The sequence below is a fragment of the Oncorhynchus gorbuscha genome, unplaced genomic scaffold (genome assembly GCF_021184085.1).
Source record: "Oncorhynchus gorbuscha isolate QuinsamMale2020 ecotype Even-year unplaced genomic scaffold, OgorEven_v1.0 Un_scaffold_738, whole genome shotgun sequence".
Taxonomy (NCBI): Eukaryota; Metazoa; Chordata; class Actinopteri; order Salmoniformes; family Salmonidae; genus Oncorhynchus; species Oncorhynchus gorbuscha.
This window is the reverse complement of record NW_025745785.1, coordinates 319,818-339,530: the sequence shown is the minus strand read 5'-3', so window position 1 is coordinate 339,530 and position 19,713 is coordinate 319,818. Positions and strand designations below refer to the sequence as shown.

Below are 19,713 nucleotides of genomic sequence, written 5' to 3'. Positions count from 1 at the left end.
TGAAAGGAATTAAGAAAGGATGTTGTATAGATTAAATGAATATAATTACAGCAACACTTATTACTAAATAGTGAAAAAATGATGTAAAAAAGGGCAGTGTTATTTCTGTGTATGTTTTCCATGTATTTACACCAGACCTGTCTGTCTATTCCAGGAAGACTATGACATTAGTAGCCTATGTCTATGGATGTTTTTGTATTTCAGGTTAAAACAGTGTCATATATTTATGGTTAGAACTGTGTCCTGTGTGTGTGTGTGCATGTGCATGTGCGTGTGTGTGTGCGTGTGTGTGTGTGTATTCCAGGAAGTTTAAGGTGATGCGGGTGCTGGGGCTGCTGGCATCCCACTGCACTGAGCTCAGAGAGGAGACCCCCATCACTGAGGTTAGTGGTACTGTCTGTCACGCTGCTGAGGTTAGTGGTACTGTCTGTTACACTGCTGAGGTTAATGATATAGTCTGTCACACTGCTGAGGTTAGTGGTACTGTCTGTTACACTGCTGAGGTTAGTGGTACTGTCTGTCACACTGCTCAGGTTAGTGGTACTGTTTGTCACGCTGTCTGTCACACTGCTGAGGTTAGTGGTACTGTCTGTCACGCTGCTGAGGTTAGTGGTACTGTCTGTCACACTGCTGAGGTTAGTGGTACTGTCTGTCACGCTGCTGAGGTTAGTGGTACTGTCTGTCATGCTGCTGAGGTTAATGATACTGTCTGTCACACTGCTGAGGTTAGTGGTACTGTCTGTCACACTGTCTGTCACACTGCTGAGGTTAGTGGTACTGTCTGTCACACTGCTGAGGTTAGTGGTACTGTCTGTCACACTGCTGAGGTTAGTGGTACTGTCTGTCACACTGCTGAGGTTAGTGGTACTGTCTGTCACACTGCTGAGGTTAATGATATAGTCTGTCACACTGCTGAGACTGGCATAGTCCAGCAGCACTGCCCCGGGCCCCTTCACCCTGTTGTCACAGCACCTATGCTTGTCCTCTATGTATCAATGGTGTATGTGTCCCAAATGCATAGGGCTCTGGTCAAAGTGCACTATGTAGGGAATAGGCTGCCATTTGGGATTCGATCGGTGTATCACATATAACTGTCAAAGCCATGAGCTGCTGAATAGTTGAACATCACTTTAACTGTTAGAACCAGAGCAGACAGTGTAGTAGTCTCAATAAAACATCTCACAATCGTTTACACACACACAATTCTAACTATGTGAAAGACCCCTACAACATCAACAACAACAGTCAAATCTGTTGAATTAAAATCCCCTAAATCTGTTACTAATCGCAGCAGAGGCATAGAAGTCTAGTCTCTATGCAGCATTATGATCATCCAATGGGAGCGGTAGGTAGAGAAAGTACCGGGGTGAATCACCAGATGCCACTGTAACCCAGCGGTAGGTAGAGAAAGTACCGGGGTGAATCACCAGATGCCACTGTAACCCAGCGGTAGTGAGAGAAAGTACCGGGGTGAATCACCAGATGCCACTGTAACCCAGCGGTAGTGAGAGAAAGTACCGGGGTGAATCACCAGATGCCACTGTAACCCAGCGGTAGTGAGAGAAAGTACCGGGGTGAATCACCAGATGCCACTGTAACCCAGCGGTAGGTAGAGAAAGTACCGGGGTGAATCACCAGATGCCACTGTAACCCAGCGGTAGTGAGAGAAAGTACCGGGGTGAATCACCAGATGCCACTGTAACCCAGCGGTAGGTAGAGAAAGTACCGGGGTGAATCACCAGATGCCACTGTAACCCAGCGGTAGGTAGAGAAAGTACCGGGGTGAATCACCAGATGCCACTGTAATCCCAGCGGTAGGTAGAGAAAGTACCGGGGTGAATCACCAGATGCCACTGTAACCCAGCGGTAGGTAGAGAAAGTACCGGGGTGAATCACCAGATGCCACTGTAACCCAGCGGTAGGTAGAGAAAGTACCGGGGTGAATCACCAGATGCCACTGTAACCCAGCGGTAGGTAGAGAAAGTACCGGGTGAATCACCAGATGCCACTGTAACCCAGCGGTAGGTAGAGAAAGTACCGGGGTGAATCACCAGATGCCACTGTAACCCAGCGGTAGGTAGAGAAAGTACCGGGGTGAATCACCAGATGCCACTGTAACCCAGCGGTAGGTAGAGAAAGTACCGGGGTGAATCACCAGATGCCACTGTAACCCAGCGGTACCGGGGTGAATCACCAGATGCCACTGTAACCCAGCGGTAGGTGAAATCACCAGATGCCACTGTAACCCAGCGGTAGGAGAGAAAGTACCGGGTGAATCACCAGATGCCACTGTAACCCAGCGGTAGGTAGAGAAAGTACCGGGGTGAATCACCAGATGCCACTGTAACCCAGCGGTAGGTAGAGAAAGTACCGGGGTGAATCACCAGATGCCACTGTAACCCAGCGGTAGATGCCACTGAAAAGTACCGATAGAGGTGAATCACCAGATGCCACTGTAACCCAGCGGTAGGTGAGAGAATCACCAGATGCCACTGTAACCCAGCGGTAGTGAGAGATACCGGGGTGAATGTAGCGGTAGGGTGAATCACCAGATGCCACTGTAACCCAGCGGTAGGTAGAGAAAGTACCGGGTGAATCACCAGATGCCACTGTAACCCAGCGGTAGGAGAGAAAGTACCGGGGTGAATCACCAGATGCCACTGTAACCCAGCGGTAGGAGAGAAAGTACCGGGGTGAATCACCAGATGCCACTGTAACCCAGCGGTAGGTAGAGAAAGTACCGGGGTGAATCACCAGATGCCACTGTAACCCAGCGGTAGGTAGAGAAAGTACCGGGGTGAATCACCAGATGCCACTGTAACCCAGCGGTAGGTAGAGAAAGTACCGGGGTGAATCACCAGATGCCACTGTAACCCAGCGGTAGGTAGAGAAAGTACCGGGGTGAATCACCAGATGCCACTGTAACCCAGCGGTAGTGAGAGAAAGTACCGGGGTGAATCACCAGATGCCACTGTAACCCAGCGGTAGTAGAGAAAGTACCGGGGTGAATCACCAGATGCCACTGTAACCCAGCGGTAGTGAGAGAAAGTACCGGGGTGAATCACCAGATGCCACTGTAACCCAGCGGTAGTGAGAGAAAGTACCGGGGTGAATCACCAGATGCCACTGTAACCCAGCGGTAGTGAGAGAAAGTACCGGGGTGAATCACCAGATGCCACTGTAGGTAGAGAAAGTACCGGGGTGAATCACCAGATGCCACTGTAACCCAGCACGGGGTGAATCACCAGATGCCACTGTAACCCAGCGGTAGGTAGAGAAAGTACCGGGGTGAATCACCAGATGCCACTGTAACCCAGCGGTAGTAGAGAAAGTACCGGGGTGAATCACCAGATGCCACTGTAACCCAGCGGTAGTGTAGAGAAAGTACCGGGGTGAATCACCAGATGCCACTGTAACCCAGCGGTAGTGAGAGAAAGTACCGGGGTGAATCACCAGATGCCACTGTAACCCAGCGGTAGTAGAGAAAGGGTGAATCACCAGATGCCACTGTAACCCAGCGGTAGTGAGAGAAAGTACCGGGGTGAATCACCAGATGCCACTGTAACCCAGCGGTAGGTAGAGAAAGTACCGGGGTGAATCACCAGATGCCACTGTAACCCAGCGGTACCGGGGTGAATCACCAGAGCCAGAAAGCGGTAGTGAGGGGTGAATCACCAGATGCCACTGTAACCCAGCGGTAGTGAGAGAAAGTACCGGGGTGAATCACCAGATGCCACTGTAACCCAGCGGTAGTGTAGAGAAAGTACCGGGGTGAATCACCAGATGCCACTGTAACCCAGCGGTAGTGAGAGAAAGTACCGGGGTGAATCACCAGATGCCACTGTAACCCAGCGGTAGTGAGAGAAAGTACCGGGGTGAATCACCAGATGCCACTGTAACCCAGCGGTAGTAGAGAAAGTACCGGGGTGAATCACCAGATGCCACTGTAACCCAGCGGTAGTGAGAGAAAGTACCGGGGTGAATCACCAGATGCCACTGTAACCCAGCGGTAGTGAGAGAAAGTACCGGGGTGAATCACCAGATGCCACTGTAACCCAGCGGTAGTGAGAGAAAGTACCGGGGTGAATCACCAGATGCCACTGTAACCCAGCGGTAGTAGAGAAAGTACCGGGGTGAATCACCAGATGCCACTGTAACCCAGCGGTAGTGAGAGAAAGTACCGGGGTGAATCACCAGATGCCACTGTAACCCAGCGGTAGTGAGAGAAAGTACCGGGGTGAATCACCAGATGCCACTGTAACCCAGCGGTAGGTAGAGAAAGTACCGGGTGAATCACCAGATGCCACTGTAACCCAGCGGTAGGTAGAGAAAGTACCGGGTGAATCACCAGATGCCACTGTAACCCAGCGGTAGTGAGAGAAAGTACCGGGGTGAATCACCAGATGCCACTGTAACCCAGCGGTAGGTAGAGAAAGTACCGGGGTGAATCACCAGATGCCACTGTAACCCAGCGGTAGTGAGAGAAAGTACCGGGGTGAATCACCAGATGCCACTGTAACCCAGCGGTAGTGAATCACCAGATGCCACTGTAACCCAGCGGTAGTGAGAGAAAGTACCGGGGTGAATCACCAGATGCCACTGTAACCCAGCGGTAGGTAGAGAAAGTACCGGGGTGAATCACCAGATGCCACTGTAACCCAGCGGTAGTGAGAGAAAGTACCGGGGTGAATCACCAGATGCCACTGTAACCCAGCGGTAGTGAGAGAAAGTACCGGGGTGAATCACCAGATGCCACTGTAACCCAGCGGTAGTGAGAGAAAGTACCGGGGTGAATCACCAGATGCCACTGTAACCCAGCGGTAGGTAGAGAAAGTACCGGGGTGAATCACCAGATGCCACTGTAACCCAGCGGTAGGTAGAGAAAGTACCGGGGTGAATCACCAGATGCCACTGTAACCAGCGGTAGTGAGAGAAAGCGGTGAATCACCAGATGCCACTGTAACCCAGTAGAGAGAAAGTACCGGGGTGAATCACCAGATGCCACTGTAACCCAGCGGTAGTGAGAGAAAGTACCGGGGTGAATCACCAGATGCCACTGTAACCCAGCGGTAGGTAGAGAAAGTACGGGGTGAATCACCAGATGCCACTGTAACCCAGCGGTAGGTAGAGAAAGTACCGGGGTGAATCACCAGATGCCACTGTAACCCAGCGGTAGTGAGAGAAAGTACCGGGTGAATCACCAGATGCCACTGTAACCCAGCGGTAGTGAGAGAAAGTACCGGGGTGAATCACCAGATGCCACTGTAACCCAGCGGTAGGTAGAGAAAGTACCGGGGTGAATCACCAGATGCCACTGTAACCCAGCGGTAGGTAGAGAAAGTACCGGGGTGAATCACCAGATGCCACTGTAACCCAGCGGTAGTAGAGAAAGTACCGGGGTGAATCACCAGATGCCACTGTAACCCAGCGGTAGGTAGAGAAAGTACCGGGGTGAATCACCAGATGCCACTGTAACCCAGCGGTAGGTAGAGAAACTGTACCAGCGGGTGAAGACCAGATGCCACTGTAACCCAGCGGTAGTGAGAGAAAGTACCGGGGTGAATCACCAGATGCCACTGTAACCCAGCGGTAGGTAGAGAAAGTACCGGGGTGAATCACCAGATGCCACTGTAACCCAGCGGTAGTGAGAGAAAGTACCGGGGTGAATCACCAGACCCAGCCACTGTAATCCCCGGTAGCGGTAGTAGAGAAAGTACCGGGGTGAATCACCAGATGCCACTGTAACCCAGCGGTAGTGAGAGAAAGTACCGGGGTGAATCACCAGATGCCACTGTAACCCAGCGGTAGGTAGAGAAAGTACCGGGGTGAATCACCAGATGCCACTGTAACCCAGCGGTAGTAGAGAAAGTACCGGGGTGAATCACCAGATGCCACTGTAACCCAGCGGTAGGTAGAGAAAGACCGGGGTGAATCACCAGATGCCACTGTAACCCAGCGGTAGTGAGAGAAAGTACCGGGGTGAATCACCAGATGCCACTGTAACCCAGCGGTAGGTAGAGAAAGTACCGGGGTGAATCACCAGATGCCACTGTAACCCAGCGGTAGTAGAGAAAGTACCGGGGTGAATCACCAGATGCCACTGTAACCCAGCGGTAGTAGAGAAAGTACCGGGGTGAATCACCAGATGCCACTGTAACCCAGCGGTAGGTAGAGAAAGTACCGGGGTGAATCACCAGATGCCACTGTAACCCAGCGGTAGTGAGAGAAAGTACCGGGGTGAATCACCAGATGCCACTGTAACCCAGCGGTAGTGAGAGAAAGTACCGGGGTGAATCACCAGATGCCACTGTAACCCAGCGGTAGTGAGAGAAAGTACCGGGGTGAATCACCAGATGCCACTGTAACCCAGCGGTAGGTAGAGAAAGTACCGGGGTGAATCACCAGATGCCACTGTAACCCAGCGGTAGTGAGAGGTACCGGGGTGAATCACCAGATGCCACTGTAACCCAGCGGTAGTGAGTGAAATACCGGGGTGAATCACCAGATGCCACTGTAACCCAGCGGTAGGTAGAGAAAGTACCGGGGTGAATCACCAGATGCCACTGTAACCCAGCGGTAGGTAGAGAAAGTACCGGGGTGAATCACCAGATGCCACTGTAACCCAGCGGTAGTGAGAAAGTACCGGGTGAATCACCAGATGCCACTGTAACCCAGCGGTAGTGAGAGAAAGTACCGGGGTGAATCACCAGATGCCACTGTAACCCAGCGGTAGGTAGAGAAAGTACCGGGGTGAATCACCAGATGCCACTGTAACCCAGCGGTAGTGAGAGAAAGTACCGGGGTGAATCACCAGATGCCACTGTAACCCAGCGGTAGTGAGAGAAAGTACCGGGGTGAATCACCAGATGCCACTGTAACCCAGCGGTAGGTAGAGAAAGTACCGGGGTGAATCACCAGATGCCACTGTAACCCAGCGGTAGTGTAGAGAAAGTACCGGGGTGAATCACCAGATGCCACTGTAACCCAGCGGTAGTAGAGAAAGTACCGGGGTGAATCACCAGATGCCACTGTAACCCAGCGGTAGGTAGAGAAAGTACCGGGGTGAATCACCAGATGCCACTGTAACCCAGCGGTAGGTAGAGAAAGTACCGGGGTGAATCACCAGATGCCACTGTAACCCAGCGGTAGGTAGAGAAAGTACCGGGGTGAATCACCAGATGCCACTGTAACCCAGCGGTAGGTAGAGAAAGTACCGGGGTGAATCACCAGATGCCACTGTAACCCAGCGGTAGGTAGAGAAAGTACCGGGGTGAATCACCAGATGCCACTGTAACCCAGCGGTAGGTAGAGAAAGTACCGGGGTGAATCACCAGATGCCACTGTAACCCAGCGGTAGGTAGAGAAAGTACCGGGGTGAATCACCAGATGCCACTGTAACCCAGCGGTAGGTAGAGAAAGTACCGGGGTGAATCACCAGATGCCACTGTAACCCAGCGGTAGGTAGAGAAAGTACCGGGGTGAATCACCAGATGCCACTGTAACCCAGCGGTAGTGAGAGAAAGTACCGGGGTGAATCACCAGATGCCACTGTAACCCAGCGGTAGGTAGAGAAAGTACCGGGGTGAATCACCAGATGCCACTGTAACCCAGCGGTAGGTAGAGAAAGTACCGGGGTGAATCACCAGATGCCACTGTAACCCAGCGGTAGGTAGAGAAAGTACCGGGGTGAATCACCAGATGCCACTGTAACCCAGCGGTAGTGAGAGAAAGTACCGGGGTGAATCACCAGATGCCACTGTAACCCAGCGGTAGGTAGAGAAAGTACCGGGGTGAATCACCAGATGCCACTGTAACCCAGCGGTAGGTAGAGAAAGTACCGGGGTGAATCACCAGATGCCACTGTAACCCAGCGGTAGTAGAGAAAGTACCGGGGTGAATCACCAGATGCCACTGTAACCCAGCGGTAGTGAGAGAAAGTACCGGGGTGAATCACCAGATGCCACTGTAACCCAGCGGTAGGTAGAGAAAGTACCGGGGTGAATCACCAGATGCCACTGTAACCCAGCGGTAGGTAGAGAAAGTACCGGGGTGAATCACCAGATGCCACTGTAACCCAGCGGTAGTGAGAGAAAGTACCGGGGTGAATCACCAGATGCCACTGTAACCCAGCGGTAGGTAGAGAAAGTACCGGGGTGAATCACCAGATGCCACTGTAACCCAGCGGTAGGTAGAGAAAGTACCGGGGTGAATCACCAGATGCCACTGTAACCCAGCGGTAGTGAGAGAAAGTACCGGGGTGAATCACCAGATGCCACTGTAACCCAGCGGTAGTGAGAGAAAGTACCGGGGTGAATCACCAGATGCCACTGTAACCCAGCGGTAGGTAGAGAAAGTACCGGGGTGAATCACCAGATGCCACTGTAACCCAGCGGTAGGTAGAGAAAGTACCGGGGTGAATCACCAGATGCCACTGTAACCCAGCGGTAGTGAGAGAAAGTACCGGGGTGAATCACCAGATGCCACTGTAACCCAGCGGTAGTGAGAGAAAGTACCGGGGTGAATCACCAGATGCCACTGTAACCCAGCGGTAGGTAGAGAAAGTACCGGGGTGAATCACCAGATGCCACTGTAACCCAGCGGTAGTGAGAGAAAGTACCGGGGTGAATCACCAGATGCCACTGTAACCCAGCGGTAGGTAGAGAAAGTACCGGGGTGAATCACCAGATGCCACTGTAACCCAGCGGTAGTGAGAGAAAGTACCGGGGTGAATCACCAGATGCCACTGTAACCCAGCGGTAGGTAGAGAAAGTACCGGGGTGAATCACCAGATGCCACTGTAACCCAGCGGTAGTGAGAGAAAGTACCGGGGTGAATCACCAGATGCCACTGTAACCCAGCGGTAGTGAGAGAAAGTACCGGGGTGAATCACCAGATGCCACTGTAACCCAGCGGTAGTGAGAGAAAGTACCGGGGTGAATCACCAGATGCCACTGTAACCCAGCGGTAGTGAGAGAAAGTACCGGGGTGAATCACCAGATGCCACTGTAACCCAGCGGTAGTGAGAGAAAGTACCGGGGTGAATCACCAGATGCCACTGTAACCCAGCGGTAGTGAGAGAAAGTACCGGGGTGAATCACCAGATGCCACTGTAACCCAGCGGTAGTGAGAGAAAGTACCGGGGTGAATCACCAGATGCCACTGTAACCCAGCGGTAGTGAGAGAAAGTACCGGGTGAATCACCAGATGCCACTGTAACCCAGCGGTAGTGAGAGAAAGTACCGGGGTGAATCACCAGATGCCACTGTAACCCAGCGGTAGTGAGAGAAAGTACCGGGGTGAATCACCAGATGCCACTGTAACCCAGCGGTAGTGAGAGAAAGTACCGGGGTGAATCACCAGATGCCACTGTAACCCAGCGGTAGTGAGAGAAAGTACCGGGGTGAATCACCAGATGCCACTGTAACCCAGCGGTAGTGAGAGAAAGTACCGGGGTGAATCACCAGATGCCACTGTAACCCAGCGGTAGTGAGAGAAAGTACCGGGGTGAATCACCAGATGCCACTGTAACCCAGCGGTAGGTAGAGAAAGTACCGGGGTGAATCACCAGATGCCACTGTAACCCAGCGGTAGTGTAGAGAAAGTACCGGGGTGAATCACCAGATGCCACTGTAACCCAGCGGTAGTAGAGAAAGTACCGGGGTGAATCACCAGATGCCACTGTAACCCAGCGGTAGGTAGAGAAAGTACCGGGGTGAATCACCAGATGCCACTGTAACCCAGCGGTAGTGAGAGAAAGTACCGGGGTGAATCACCAGATGCCACTGTAACCCAGCGGTAGTGAGAGAAAGTACCGGGGTGAATCACCAGATGCCACTGTAACCCAGCGGTAGGTAGAGAAAGTACCGGGGTGAATCACCAGATGCCACTGTAACCCAGCGGTAGGTAGAGAAAGTACCGGGGTGAATCACCAGATGCCACTGTAACCCAGCGGTAGGTAGAGAAAGTACCGGGTGAATCACCAGATGCCACTGTAACCCAGCGGTAGGTAGAGAAAGTACCGGGGTGAATCACCAGATGCCACTGTAACCCAGCGGTAGGTAGAGAAAGTACCGGGGTGAATCACCAGATGCCACTGTAACCCAGCGGTAGGTAGAGAAAGTACCGGGGTGAATCACCAGATGCCACTGTAACCCAGCGGTAGGTAGAGAAAGTACCGGGGTGAATCACCAGATGCCACTGTAACCCAGCGGTAGGTAGAGAAAGTACCGGGGTGAATCACCAGATGCCACTGTAACCCAGCGGTAGGTAGAGAAAGTACCGGGTGAATCACCAGATGCCACTGTAACCCAGCGGTAGGTAGAGAAAGTACCGGGGTGAATCACCAGATGCCACTGTAACCCAGCGGTAGGTAGAGAAAGTACCGGGGTGAATCACCAGATGCCACTGTAACCCAGCGGTAGGTAGAGAAAGTACCGGGGTGAATCACCAGATGCCACTGTAACCCAGCGGTAGGAGAGAAAGTACCGGGGTGAATCACCAGATGCCACTGTAACCCAGCGGTAGGTAGAGAAAGTACCGGGGTGAATCACCAGATGCCACTGTAACCCAGCGGTAGGTAGAGAAAGTACCGGGGTGAATCACCAGATGCCACTGTAACCCAGATGCCACTGGTAGGTAGAGAAAGTACCGGGGTGAATCACCAGATGCCACTGTAACCCAGCGGTAGTGAGAGAAAGTACCGGGGTGAATCACCAGATGCCACTGTAACCCAGCGGTAGTGAGAGAAAGTACCGGGGTGAATCACCAGATGCCACTGTAACCCAGCGGTAGGTAGAGAAAGTACCGGGTGAATCACCAGATGCCACTGTAACCCAGCGGTAGGTAGAGAAAGTACCGGGGTGAATCACCAGATGCCACTGTAACCCAGCGGTAGTGAGAGAAAGTACCGGGGTGAATCACCAGATGCCACTGTAACCCAGCGGTAGGTAGAGAAAGTACCGGGGTGAATCACCAGATGCCACTGTAACCCAGCGGTAGGTAGAGAAAGTACCGGGGTGAATCACCAGATGCCACTGTAACCCAGCGGTAGTGAGAGAAAGTACCGGGGTGAATCACCAGATGCCACTGTAACCCAGCGGTAGTGAGAGAAAGTACCGGGGTGAATCACCAGATGCCACTGTAACCCAGCGGTAGGTAGAGAAAGTACCGGGGTGAATCACCAGATGCCACTGTAACCCAGCGGTAGGTAGAGAAAGTACCGGGGTGAATCACCAGATGCCACTGTAACCCAGCGGTAGTGAGAGAAAGTACCGGGGTGAATCACCAGATGCCACTGTAACCCAGCGGTAGTGAGAGAAAGTACCGGGGTGAATCACCAGATGCCACTGTAACCCAGCGGTAGGTAGAGAAAGTACCGGGTGAATCACCAGATGCCACTGTAACCCAGCGGTAGTGAGAGAAAGTACCGGGGTGAATCACCAGATGCCACTGTAACCCAGCGGTAGGTAGAGAAAGTACCGGGGTGAATCACCAGATGCCACTGTAACCCAGCGGTAGTGAGAGAAAGCGGGGTGAATCACCAGATGCCACTGTAACCCAGCGGTAGGTAGAGAAAGTACCGGGTGAATCACCAGATGCCACTGTAACCCAGCGGTAGTGAGAGAAAGTACCGGGGTGAATCACCAGATGCCACTGTAACCCAGCGGTAGTAGAGAAAGTACCGGGGTGAATCACCAGATGCCACTGTAACCCAGCGGTAGTGAGAGAAAGTACCGGGGTGAATCACCAGATGCCACTGTAACCCAGCGGTAGTGAGAGAAAGTACCGGGTGAATCACCAGATGCCACTGTAACCCAGCGGTAGTGAGAGAAAGTACCGGGGTGAATCACCAGATGCCACTGTAACCCAGCGGTAGTGAGAGAAAGTACCGGGGTGAATCACCAGATGCCACTGTAACCCAGCGGTAGTGAGAGAAAGTACCGGGGTGAATCACCAGATGCCACTGTAACCCAGCGGTAGCGGGTGAGAGAAAGTACCGGGGTGAATCACCAGATGCCACTGTAACCCAGCGGTAGTGAGAGAAAGTACCGGGGTGAATCACCAGATGCCACTGTAACCCAGCGGTAGTGAGAGAAAGTACCGGGGTGAATCACCAGATGCCACTGTAACCCAGCGGTAGGTAGAGAAAGTACCGGGGTGAATCACCAGATGCCACTGTAACCCAGCGGTAGGTAGAGAAAGTACCGGGGTGAATCACCAGATGCCACTGTAACCCAGCGGTAGTGAGAGAAAGTACCGGGGTGAATCACCAGATGCCACTGTAACCCAGCGGTAGGTAGAGAAAGTACCGGGGTGAATCACCAGATGCCACTGTAACCCAGCGGTAGGTAGAGAAAGTACCGGGGTGAATCACCAGATGCCACTGTAACCCAGCGGTAGGTAGAGAAAGTACCGGGGTGAATCACCAGATGCCACTGTAACCCAGCGGTAGTGAGAGAAAGTACCGGGGTGAATCACCAGATGCCACTGTAACCCAGCGGTAGGTAGAGAAAGTACCGGGGTGAATCACCAGATGCCACTGTAACCCAGCGGTAGGTAGAGAAAGTGCCACCAGCGGGTGAATCACCAGATGCCACTGTAACCCAGCGGTAGTGAGAGAAAGTACCGGGGTGAATCACCAGATGCCACTGTAACCCAGCGGTAGGTAGAGAAAGTACCGGGGTGAATCACCAGATGCCACTGTAACCCAGCGGTAGGTAGAGAAAGTACCGGGGTGAATCACCAGATGCCACTGTAACCCAGCGGTAGTGAGAGAAAGTACGGGGTGAATCACCAGATGCCACTGTAACCCAGCGGTAGTGAGAGAAAGTACCGGGGTGAATCACCAGATGCCACTGTAACCCAGCGGTAGGTAGAGAAAGTACCGGGGTGAATCACCAGATGCCACTGTAACCCAGCGGTAGGTAGAGAAAGTACGGGGTGAATCACCAGATGCCACTGTAACCCAGCGGTAGGTAGAGAAAGTACCGGGGTGAATCACCAGATGCCACTGTAACCCAGCGGTAGGAGAGAAAGTACCGGGGTGAATCACCAGATGCCACTGTAACCCAGCGGTAGGTAGAGAAAGTACCGGGGTGAATCACCAGATGCCACTGTAACCCAGCGGTAGTGAGAGAAAGTACCGGGGTGAATCACCAGATGCCACTGTAACCCAGCGGTAGTGAGAGAAAGTACCGGGGTGAATCACCAGATGCCACTGTAACCCAGCGGTAGTGAGAGAAAGTACCGGGGTGAATCACCAGATGCCACTGTAACCCAGCGGTAGGTAGAGAAAGTACCGGGGTGAATCACCAGATGCCACTGTAACCCAGCGGTAGTGAGAGAAAGTACCGGGTGAATCACCAGATGCCACTGTAACCCAGCGGTAGGAGAGAAAGTACCGGGGTGAATCACCAGATGCCACTGTAACCCAGCGGTAGGTAGAGAAAGTACCGGGGTGAATCACCAGATGCCACTGTAACCCAGCGGTAGGTAGAGAAAGTACCGGGGTGAATCACCAGATGCCACTGTAACCCAGCGGTAGGTAGAGAAAGTACCGGGGTGAATCACCAGATGCCACTGTAACCCAGCGGTAGGTAGAGAAAGTACCGGGGTGAATCACCAGATGCCACTGTAACCCAGCGGTAGGTAGAGAAAGTACCGGGGTGAATCACCAGATGCCACTGTAACCCAGCGGTAGAGAGTAGAGAAAGTACCGGGGTGAATCACCAGATGCCACTGTAACCCAGCGGTAGGTAGAGAAAGTACCGGGGTGAATCACCAGATGCCACTGTAACCCAGCGGTAGGTAGAGAAAGTACCGGGGTGAATCACCAGATGCCACTGTAACCCAGCGGTAGGTAGAGAAAGTACCGGGGTGAATCACCAGATGCCACTGTAACCCAGCGGTAGGTAGAGAAAGTACCGGGGTGAATCACCAGATGCCACTGTAACCCAGCGGTAGGTAGAGAAAGTACCGGGGTGAATCACCAGATGCCACTGTAACCCAGCGGTAGGTAGAGAAAGTACCGGGGTGAATCACCAGATGCCACTGTAACCCAGCGGTAGGTAGAGAAAGTACCGGGGTGAATCACCAGATGCCACTGTGACCCAGCGGTAGGTAGAGAAAGTACCGGGGTGAATCACCAGATGCCACTGTGACCCAGCGGTAGGTAGAGAAAGTACCGGGGTGAATCACCAGATGCCACTGTGACCCAGCGGTAGGTAGAGAAAGTACCGGGGTGAATCACCAGATGCCACTGTGACCCAGCGGTAGGTAGAGAAAGTACCGGGTTGAATCACCAGATGCCACTGTAACCCAGCGGTAGGTAGAGAAAGTACCGGGGTGAATCACCAGATGCCACTGTAACCCAGCGGTAGGTAGAGAAAGTACCGGGGTGAATCACCAGATGCCACTGTAACCCAGCGGTAGGTAGAGAAAGTACCGGGGTGAATCACCAGATGCCACTGTAACCCAGCGGTAGGTAGAGAAAGTACCGGGGTGAATCACCAGATGCCACTGTAACCCAGCGGTAGGTAGAGAAAGTACCGGGGTGAATCACCAGATGCCACTGTAACCCAGCGGTAGGTAGAGAAAGTACCGGGGTGAATCACCAGATGCCACTGTAACCCAGCGGTAGTAGAGAAAGTACCGGGGTGAATCACCAGATGCCACTGTAACCCAGCGGTAGGTAGATAAAGTACCGGTAGGTAGAGAAAGTACCGGGATGCCACTGTGAATCACCAGATGCCACTGTAACCCAGCGGTAGGTAGAGAAAGTACCGGGGTGAATCACCAGATGCCACTGTAACCCAGCGGTAGGTAGAGAAAGTACCGGGGTGAATCACCAGATGCCACTGTAACCCAGCGGTAGGTAGAGAAAGTACCGGGGTGAATCACCAGATGCCACTGTAACCCAGCGGTAGGTAGAGAAAGTACCGGGGTGAATCACCAGATGCCACTGTAACCCAGCGGTAGGTAGAGAAAGTACCGGGGTGAATCACCAGATGCCACTGTAACCCAGCGGTAGGTAGAGCTCTAAACAAGCGCCACCGATCCACCTGCCCAAACATGCTTATGGAGCCGTTAACAAACCGTCAAAGACACTGCGATTAATCATTTAAAAAAACAGGATTCTATTTGATGTGAAATCTGGCGCATCCACCCTTGATCCACGTCTTACATGGGTTTGTCATGATTTCCTGTGGTGGTTTATAGGTTTAAAGCTCATAGAGGAGGGGTATACGAGCGATGTACAAAATGGCCGTCGTTAATCGGCACACCAGAGAATGGCGCAGTGACTTTTATTTTCCACAGTCTTCTTTTGTAAAGATGGCTGAGGATTTGTCGCCCCGCCCCCCACCACCCATCTGGGCACAGCTTGCTCAGATTCCCAGAGTGACAGATCCCAGAGACTTTTATCATCGTGCTCTCCACAGGGGTTCTGTGTCTGATGGTCAGCCGCAGTCATGGCCATTTCTGCTTCAGGGCAGGGCTATTGTCACCACCATCTCCATATGTCTGCCACACTGTGGATCTCAGCGGTCGTCCGTGATCCTAGTTAAAGTTTCCACTGTGAGACGAGTTCTCTCTCTCTTGGTCCGGGCTCGTGTTGCGCCGATTGTTTTTTGAAAGGAGTTCTCACAGTGAGAATCACAAGTTACAATGCCGCAAAGTTCAATGTTTATTGTCAGCGTTGAATTTGATGCCTCAGTACGCTCTATAGGCTACGTAACAGAATCAGACGTCAAGTTGGCCCTACACTATCATTACAAACCTCCATTTCTCACAGTCCTTTAAAACAGTGAGTGGCAATGACTGCAGCTGCTATTTTTCAGGCATACTGTTGGCTTAGTTAGGACAGGAAGAGAGGAATTAGTTCAGTATTATCCTCTTTCCTCTGCCTGTCTCTATGGATACTTCAACATCATTCTAATTAAGTGTTATCTTCCCTGGCAGAGGCAGTACTTTTCTGTGCCACAAACCACCAAGCCCCAATTCAGACATTTTCTCTCTCTCATGGCAGCGCGTCAATAGTGCTGCACACACTGTCTGCTGTTTCCACCCAGTGTCCCTTAGAAACTGGCCTAGTGTGTCGTGCCGGCCGTCCCTGCAGAATGAGCAGAACAGACTGCCTCCTGCCTCCCTCCTCTCATTGTGGGAGAATTAGCCTGTTCCATTTCCTCACACAGGGCTTGGAGGTTCGTTCTCACTCCTCACTACTGGAAAAGGAACAGAGTGCTGGGGCCAATGAACACTGCTGTTGATTCTATTCAGTTTGGTTTCTTGTGTCTTTTGCCAAACTATGATTGTATAAAGATTGTTATTTTAGGGAATTTTAGGTTTGTTCAATTTTAATTTAGGTTGTTTATCCATTACTCCAAAAACATTTGAATAATTTGGTATCCATATATTCATCATCAAAAACACATCCAAAATGGCTTGAGTCAATTATTGCTCGCTGGCCAAAGCAATATGTCTCATGTCCTTCTGATAACTATAGGCAGAGGCCATTGGTGATCTATGGGACCATAGACTCCTGAAACGCCTGAGGTCATGTGTGTCGCAGGCGTCAGCCCTAGATCAAACACCTGTCTTCTTCTGGACAGCCGTGGGATATTGATTGACCACATAACAGCATAGCAGGTCACCTTTTGGTTGTTATTAGCTTGCTCCTTCCATCAATAGGACATCAGGACATATCTGTCTGCCTGTCCTGCCTGCCATCCTGCCACCCTGTTTGTAATGAGTGAATGATCAGGCTCAAACCACTAAATGTCACAATACATTCATTCAGCTAAATCACATACCAGGGATATTTTATTGATTCAATTGATCAGTTGCATTAATGTGATGTTTAAATCAAATGTTAAAATCGGACAACTCACAAAGCTACTGCTTTGTTAGTTTAATCGTGAGTAATGTAGTATTTTCATGTCACTTTGGCCCATTGCCCTTGGTGTGATCATTTGTCTTCATGCCTGCTGAGATGTCTCCAGGAAGACTCCAGTCTCGTGTTGTTCTGAACCACAGCTGAGACGTGATGATAGTGATGATGAGTAACAAAACCTCAGTTGCCTTGAGAAACTGGTCTCTGTCTCTCCCTCCCCAAACCTCGCAGGGATGCTTAATGTTGCATGGCCTTAAACTGTCTGTAGCCTCAGTAGTCTAAAGCTCTGCCTTTTGGGTTGGGGGAATGGAGGAGGGGAGGAGGGGGGTAGTAGCGGATTGTACAGGAGTGATAATGATGTGTTTGGAGGAAGTAGCCGTGTGTTGTGGCTCCAACTTAGCCTGTTTGTTTTCTTGAACAGTGAATCGTCAGTCAGTTGCAGGACATCTCTCCTGCCAAAGCTTCGTTTTTCTCTGGCATCAAACGTGAGCCAAACATCTGTTTCCTGCAAAGTCACCATTTATGTTCCTTACCGGCCAGCGCCAGGCCGCCTCGCACTGAGTGTGCTGCCTATTTGCATAGCACCCTGCTGAGAGCGCTGCCGCAGTAAGTCCGTCACATCCTCCCCACTTCTAAAGAGGACGAGACTAGGAAAATGCTAATTCCACGAATTAGCCAGTTAGGGTGTGTGTTTGCTTATATGTGAATTTATGTGTGTGTGTGTGTGTGGTGGGGGTGTATGTTTTAGGGAGGTGGTTATTATGTGGATCCTTCCAATAATTTGGGGCGGCAGGTAGCCTAGTGTTGGACTAGTAATCGGAAGGTTGCAAGATCGAATCCCAGAGCTGACAAGATATACAATCTGTCGTTCTGCCCCTGAACAAGGCAGTTAACCCACTGTTCCTAGGCTGTCATTGAAAATAAGAATTTGTTCTTTACTGACTTGCCTAGTTAAATAAAGGTGAAGCTCTGTACCCTTTATAGTGTTATAATGTAGCTCTGTACCCTTTATAGTGTTATAATGTAGCTCTGTACCCTTTATAGTGTTATAATGTAGCTCTACACCCTTTATAGTGCTCTACACCCTTTATATATGTAGCTCTGTACCCTTTATAGTTTATAGTGTTATAATATATCTCTGTACCCTTTATAGTGTTATAATGTAGCTTTGTACCCTTTATAGTGTTATAATATAGCTCTGTACCCTTTATAGTGTTATAATGTAGCTCTGTACCCTTTATAGTGTTATAATGTATCTCTGTACCCTTTATAGTGTTATAATGTAGCTCTGTACCCTTTATAGTGTTATAATATAGCTCTGTACCCTTTATGGTGTTATAATATAGCTCTGTACCCTTTATAGTGTTATAATGTATCTCTGTACCCTTTATAGTGTTATAATATAGCTCTGTACCCTTTATAGTGTTATAATATATCTCTGTACCCTTTATAGTGTTATAATGTAGCTTTGTACCCTTTATAGTGTTATAATTTGTACCCTTTATAGTGTTAGCTCTGTACCCCTTTACCCTTTATGTTATAATATAGCTACCCTTTATAGTGTTATAATATATGTAGTGCTCTGTACCCTTTATAGTGTTATAATGTATACCCTTTATAGTGTAGCTCTGTACCCTTTATAGTGTTATAATGTATCTCTATACCCTTTATAGTGTTATAATGTATCTCTGTACCCTTTATAGTGTTATAATATAGCCATGTACCCTTTATAGTGTTATAATGTAGCTCTGTACCATTTATAGTGTTATAATATATCTCTGTACCCTTTATAGTGTTATAATATATCTCTGTACCCTTTATAGTGTTATAATGTAGCTCTGTACCCTTTATAGTGTTATAATGTAGCTCTGTACCCTTTATAGTGTAGCTCTGTACCCTTTATATGTAGCTCTGTACCCTTTATAGTGTTATAATGTAGCTCTGTACCCTTTATAGTGTTATAATGTAGCTCTGTACCCTTTATAGTGTAGCTCTGTACCCTTTATAGTGTTATAATGTAGCTCTGTACCCTTTATAGTGTTATAATGTAGCTCTGTACCCTTAATAGTGTTACAATGTTGGCTTCATTTTATTTACCTTTAACTAGGCAAGTCAGTTAAGAACAAATTCTTATTTTCACTGACGGCCTAGGAACAGTGGATTAACTGCCTGTTCAGGGGCAGAATTTGTAAGTCGCTCTGGATAAGAGCGTCTGCTAAATGACTTAAATGTAAATGTAAATGTAGAATGACAGATTTGTACCTTGTCAGCTCGGAGGTTTGAACTTGCAACCTTCCGGTTCCTAGTCCAACGCTCTAACCACTAGGCTACCCTGCCGCCACATTCATGGAGTAATGAGCTTTAAATCTGTCATGTCTGAAGAACTCAGTTTATTAATGGACACCGTTTGACAATGTAGACCTTAGTGCTAAAGTAGAAGAATAACAGGATGGAATGGAGAAAACATCACTCCTGGCATCGCACAGTATTCTACTCTGTCTGGACATTGTTGTGTATCCAGTGTTGGTAGGGTATATTATTCAATATAAAGCGTTGTGAAGGGCAGGAGTACTGTCACAACTGTGAGTGAGTGACTGATGCTAGTGCATTCCCTGCGCCTCCAGGCTGTTGTCATGTTCACGGAGCTGATCAGGGAGAACTTCAGGAACAGCAAACTGAAGCAGTGCCTGCTGCCGCCACTGGGGGAGCTGCTCTACCTCATCGCCACACAGGTGACGATATACTCCAAAGCAGTGCCCTTTCAACCCTATGCCTTCTACTCTCTTAATGAAATTGCCATTACAATGAATTAGACATACTAACTT

The 19,713-nt window shown here is 50.4% G+C and overlaps 1 protein-coding gene across 1 annotated transcript in view; it reads left to right on the top strand.

The window, feature by feature from the left end:
* The window catches only part of ulk4 (unc-51 like kinase 4), a 261,713-nt gene that overhangs the window by 17,214 nt on the left and 224,786 nt on the right, over positions 1–19,713 (top strand). The window contains exons 17-18 of the mRNA XM_046335393.1: positions 305–383; positions 19,513–19,620. Of these exons, the coding sequence (XP_046191349.1) occupies positions 305–383; positions 19,513–19,620 (187 nt within the window). The remainder of the gene's footprint in view (positions 1–304; positions 384–19,512; positions 19,621–19,713) is intronic.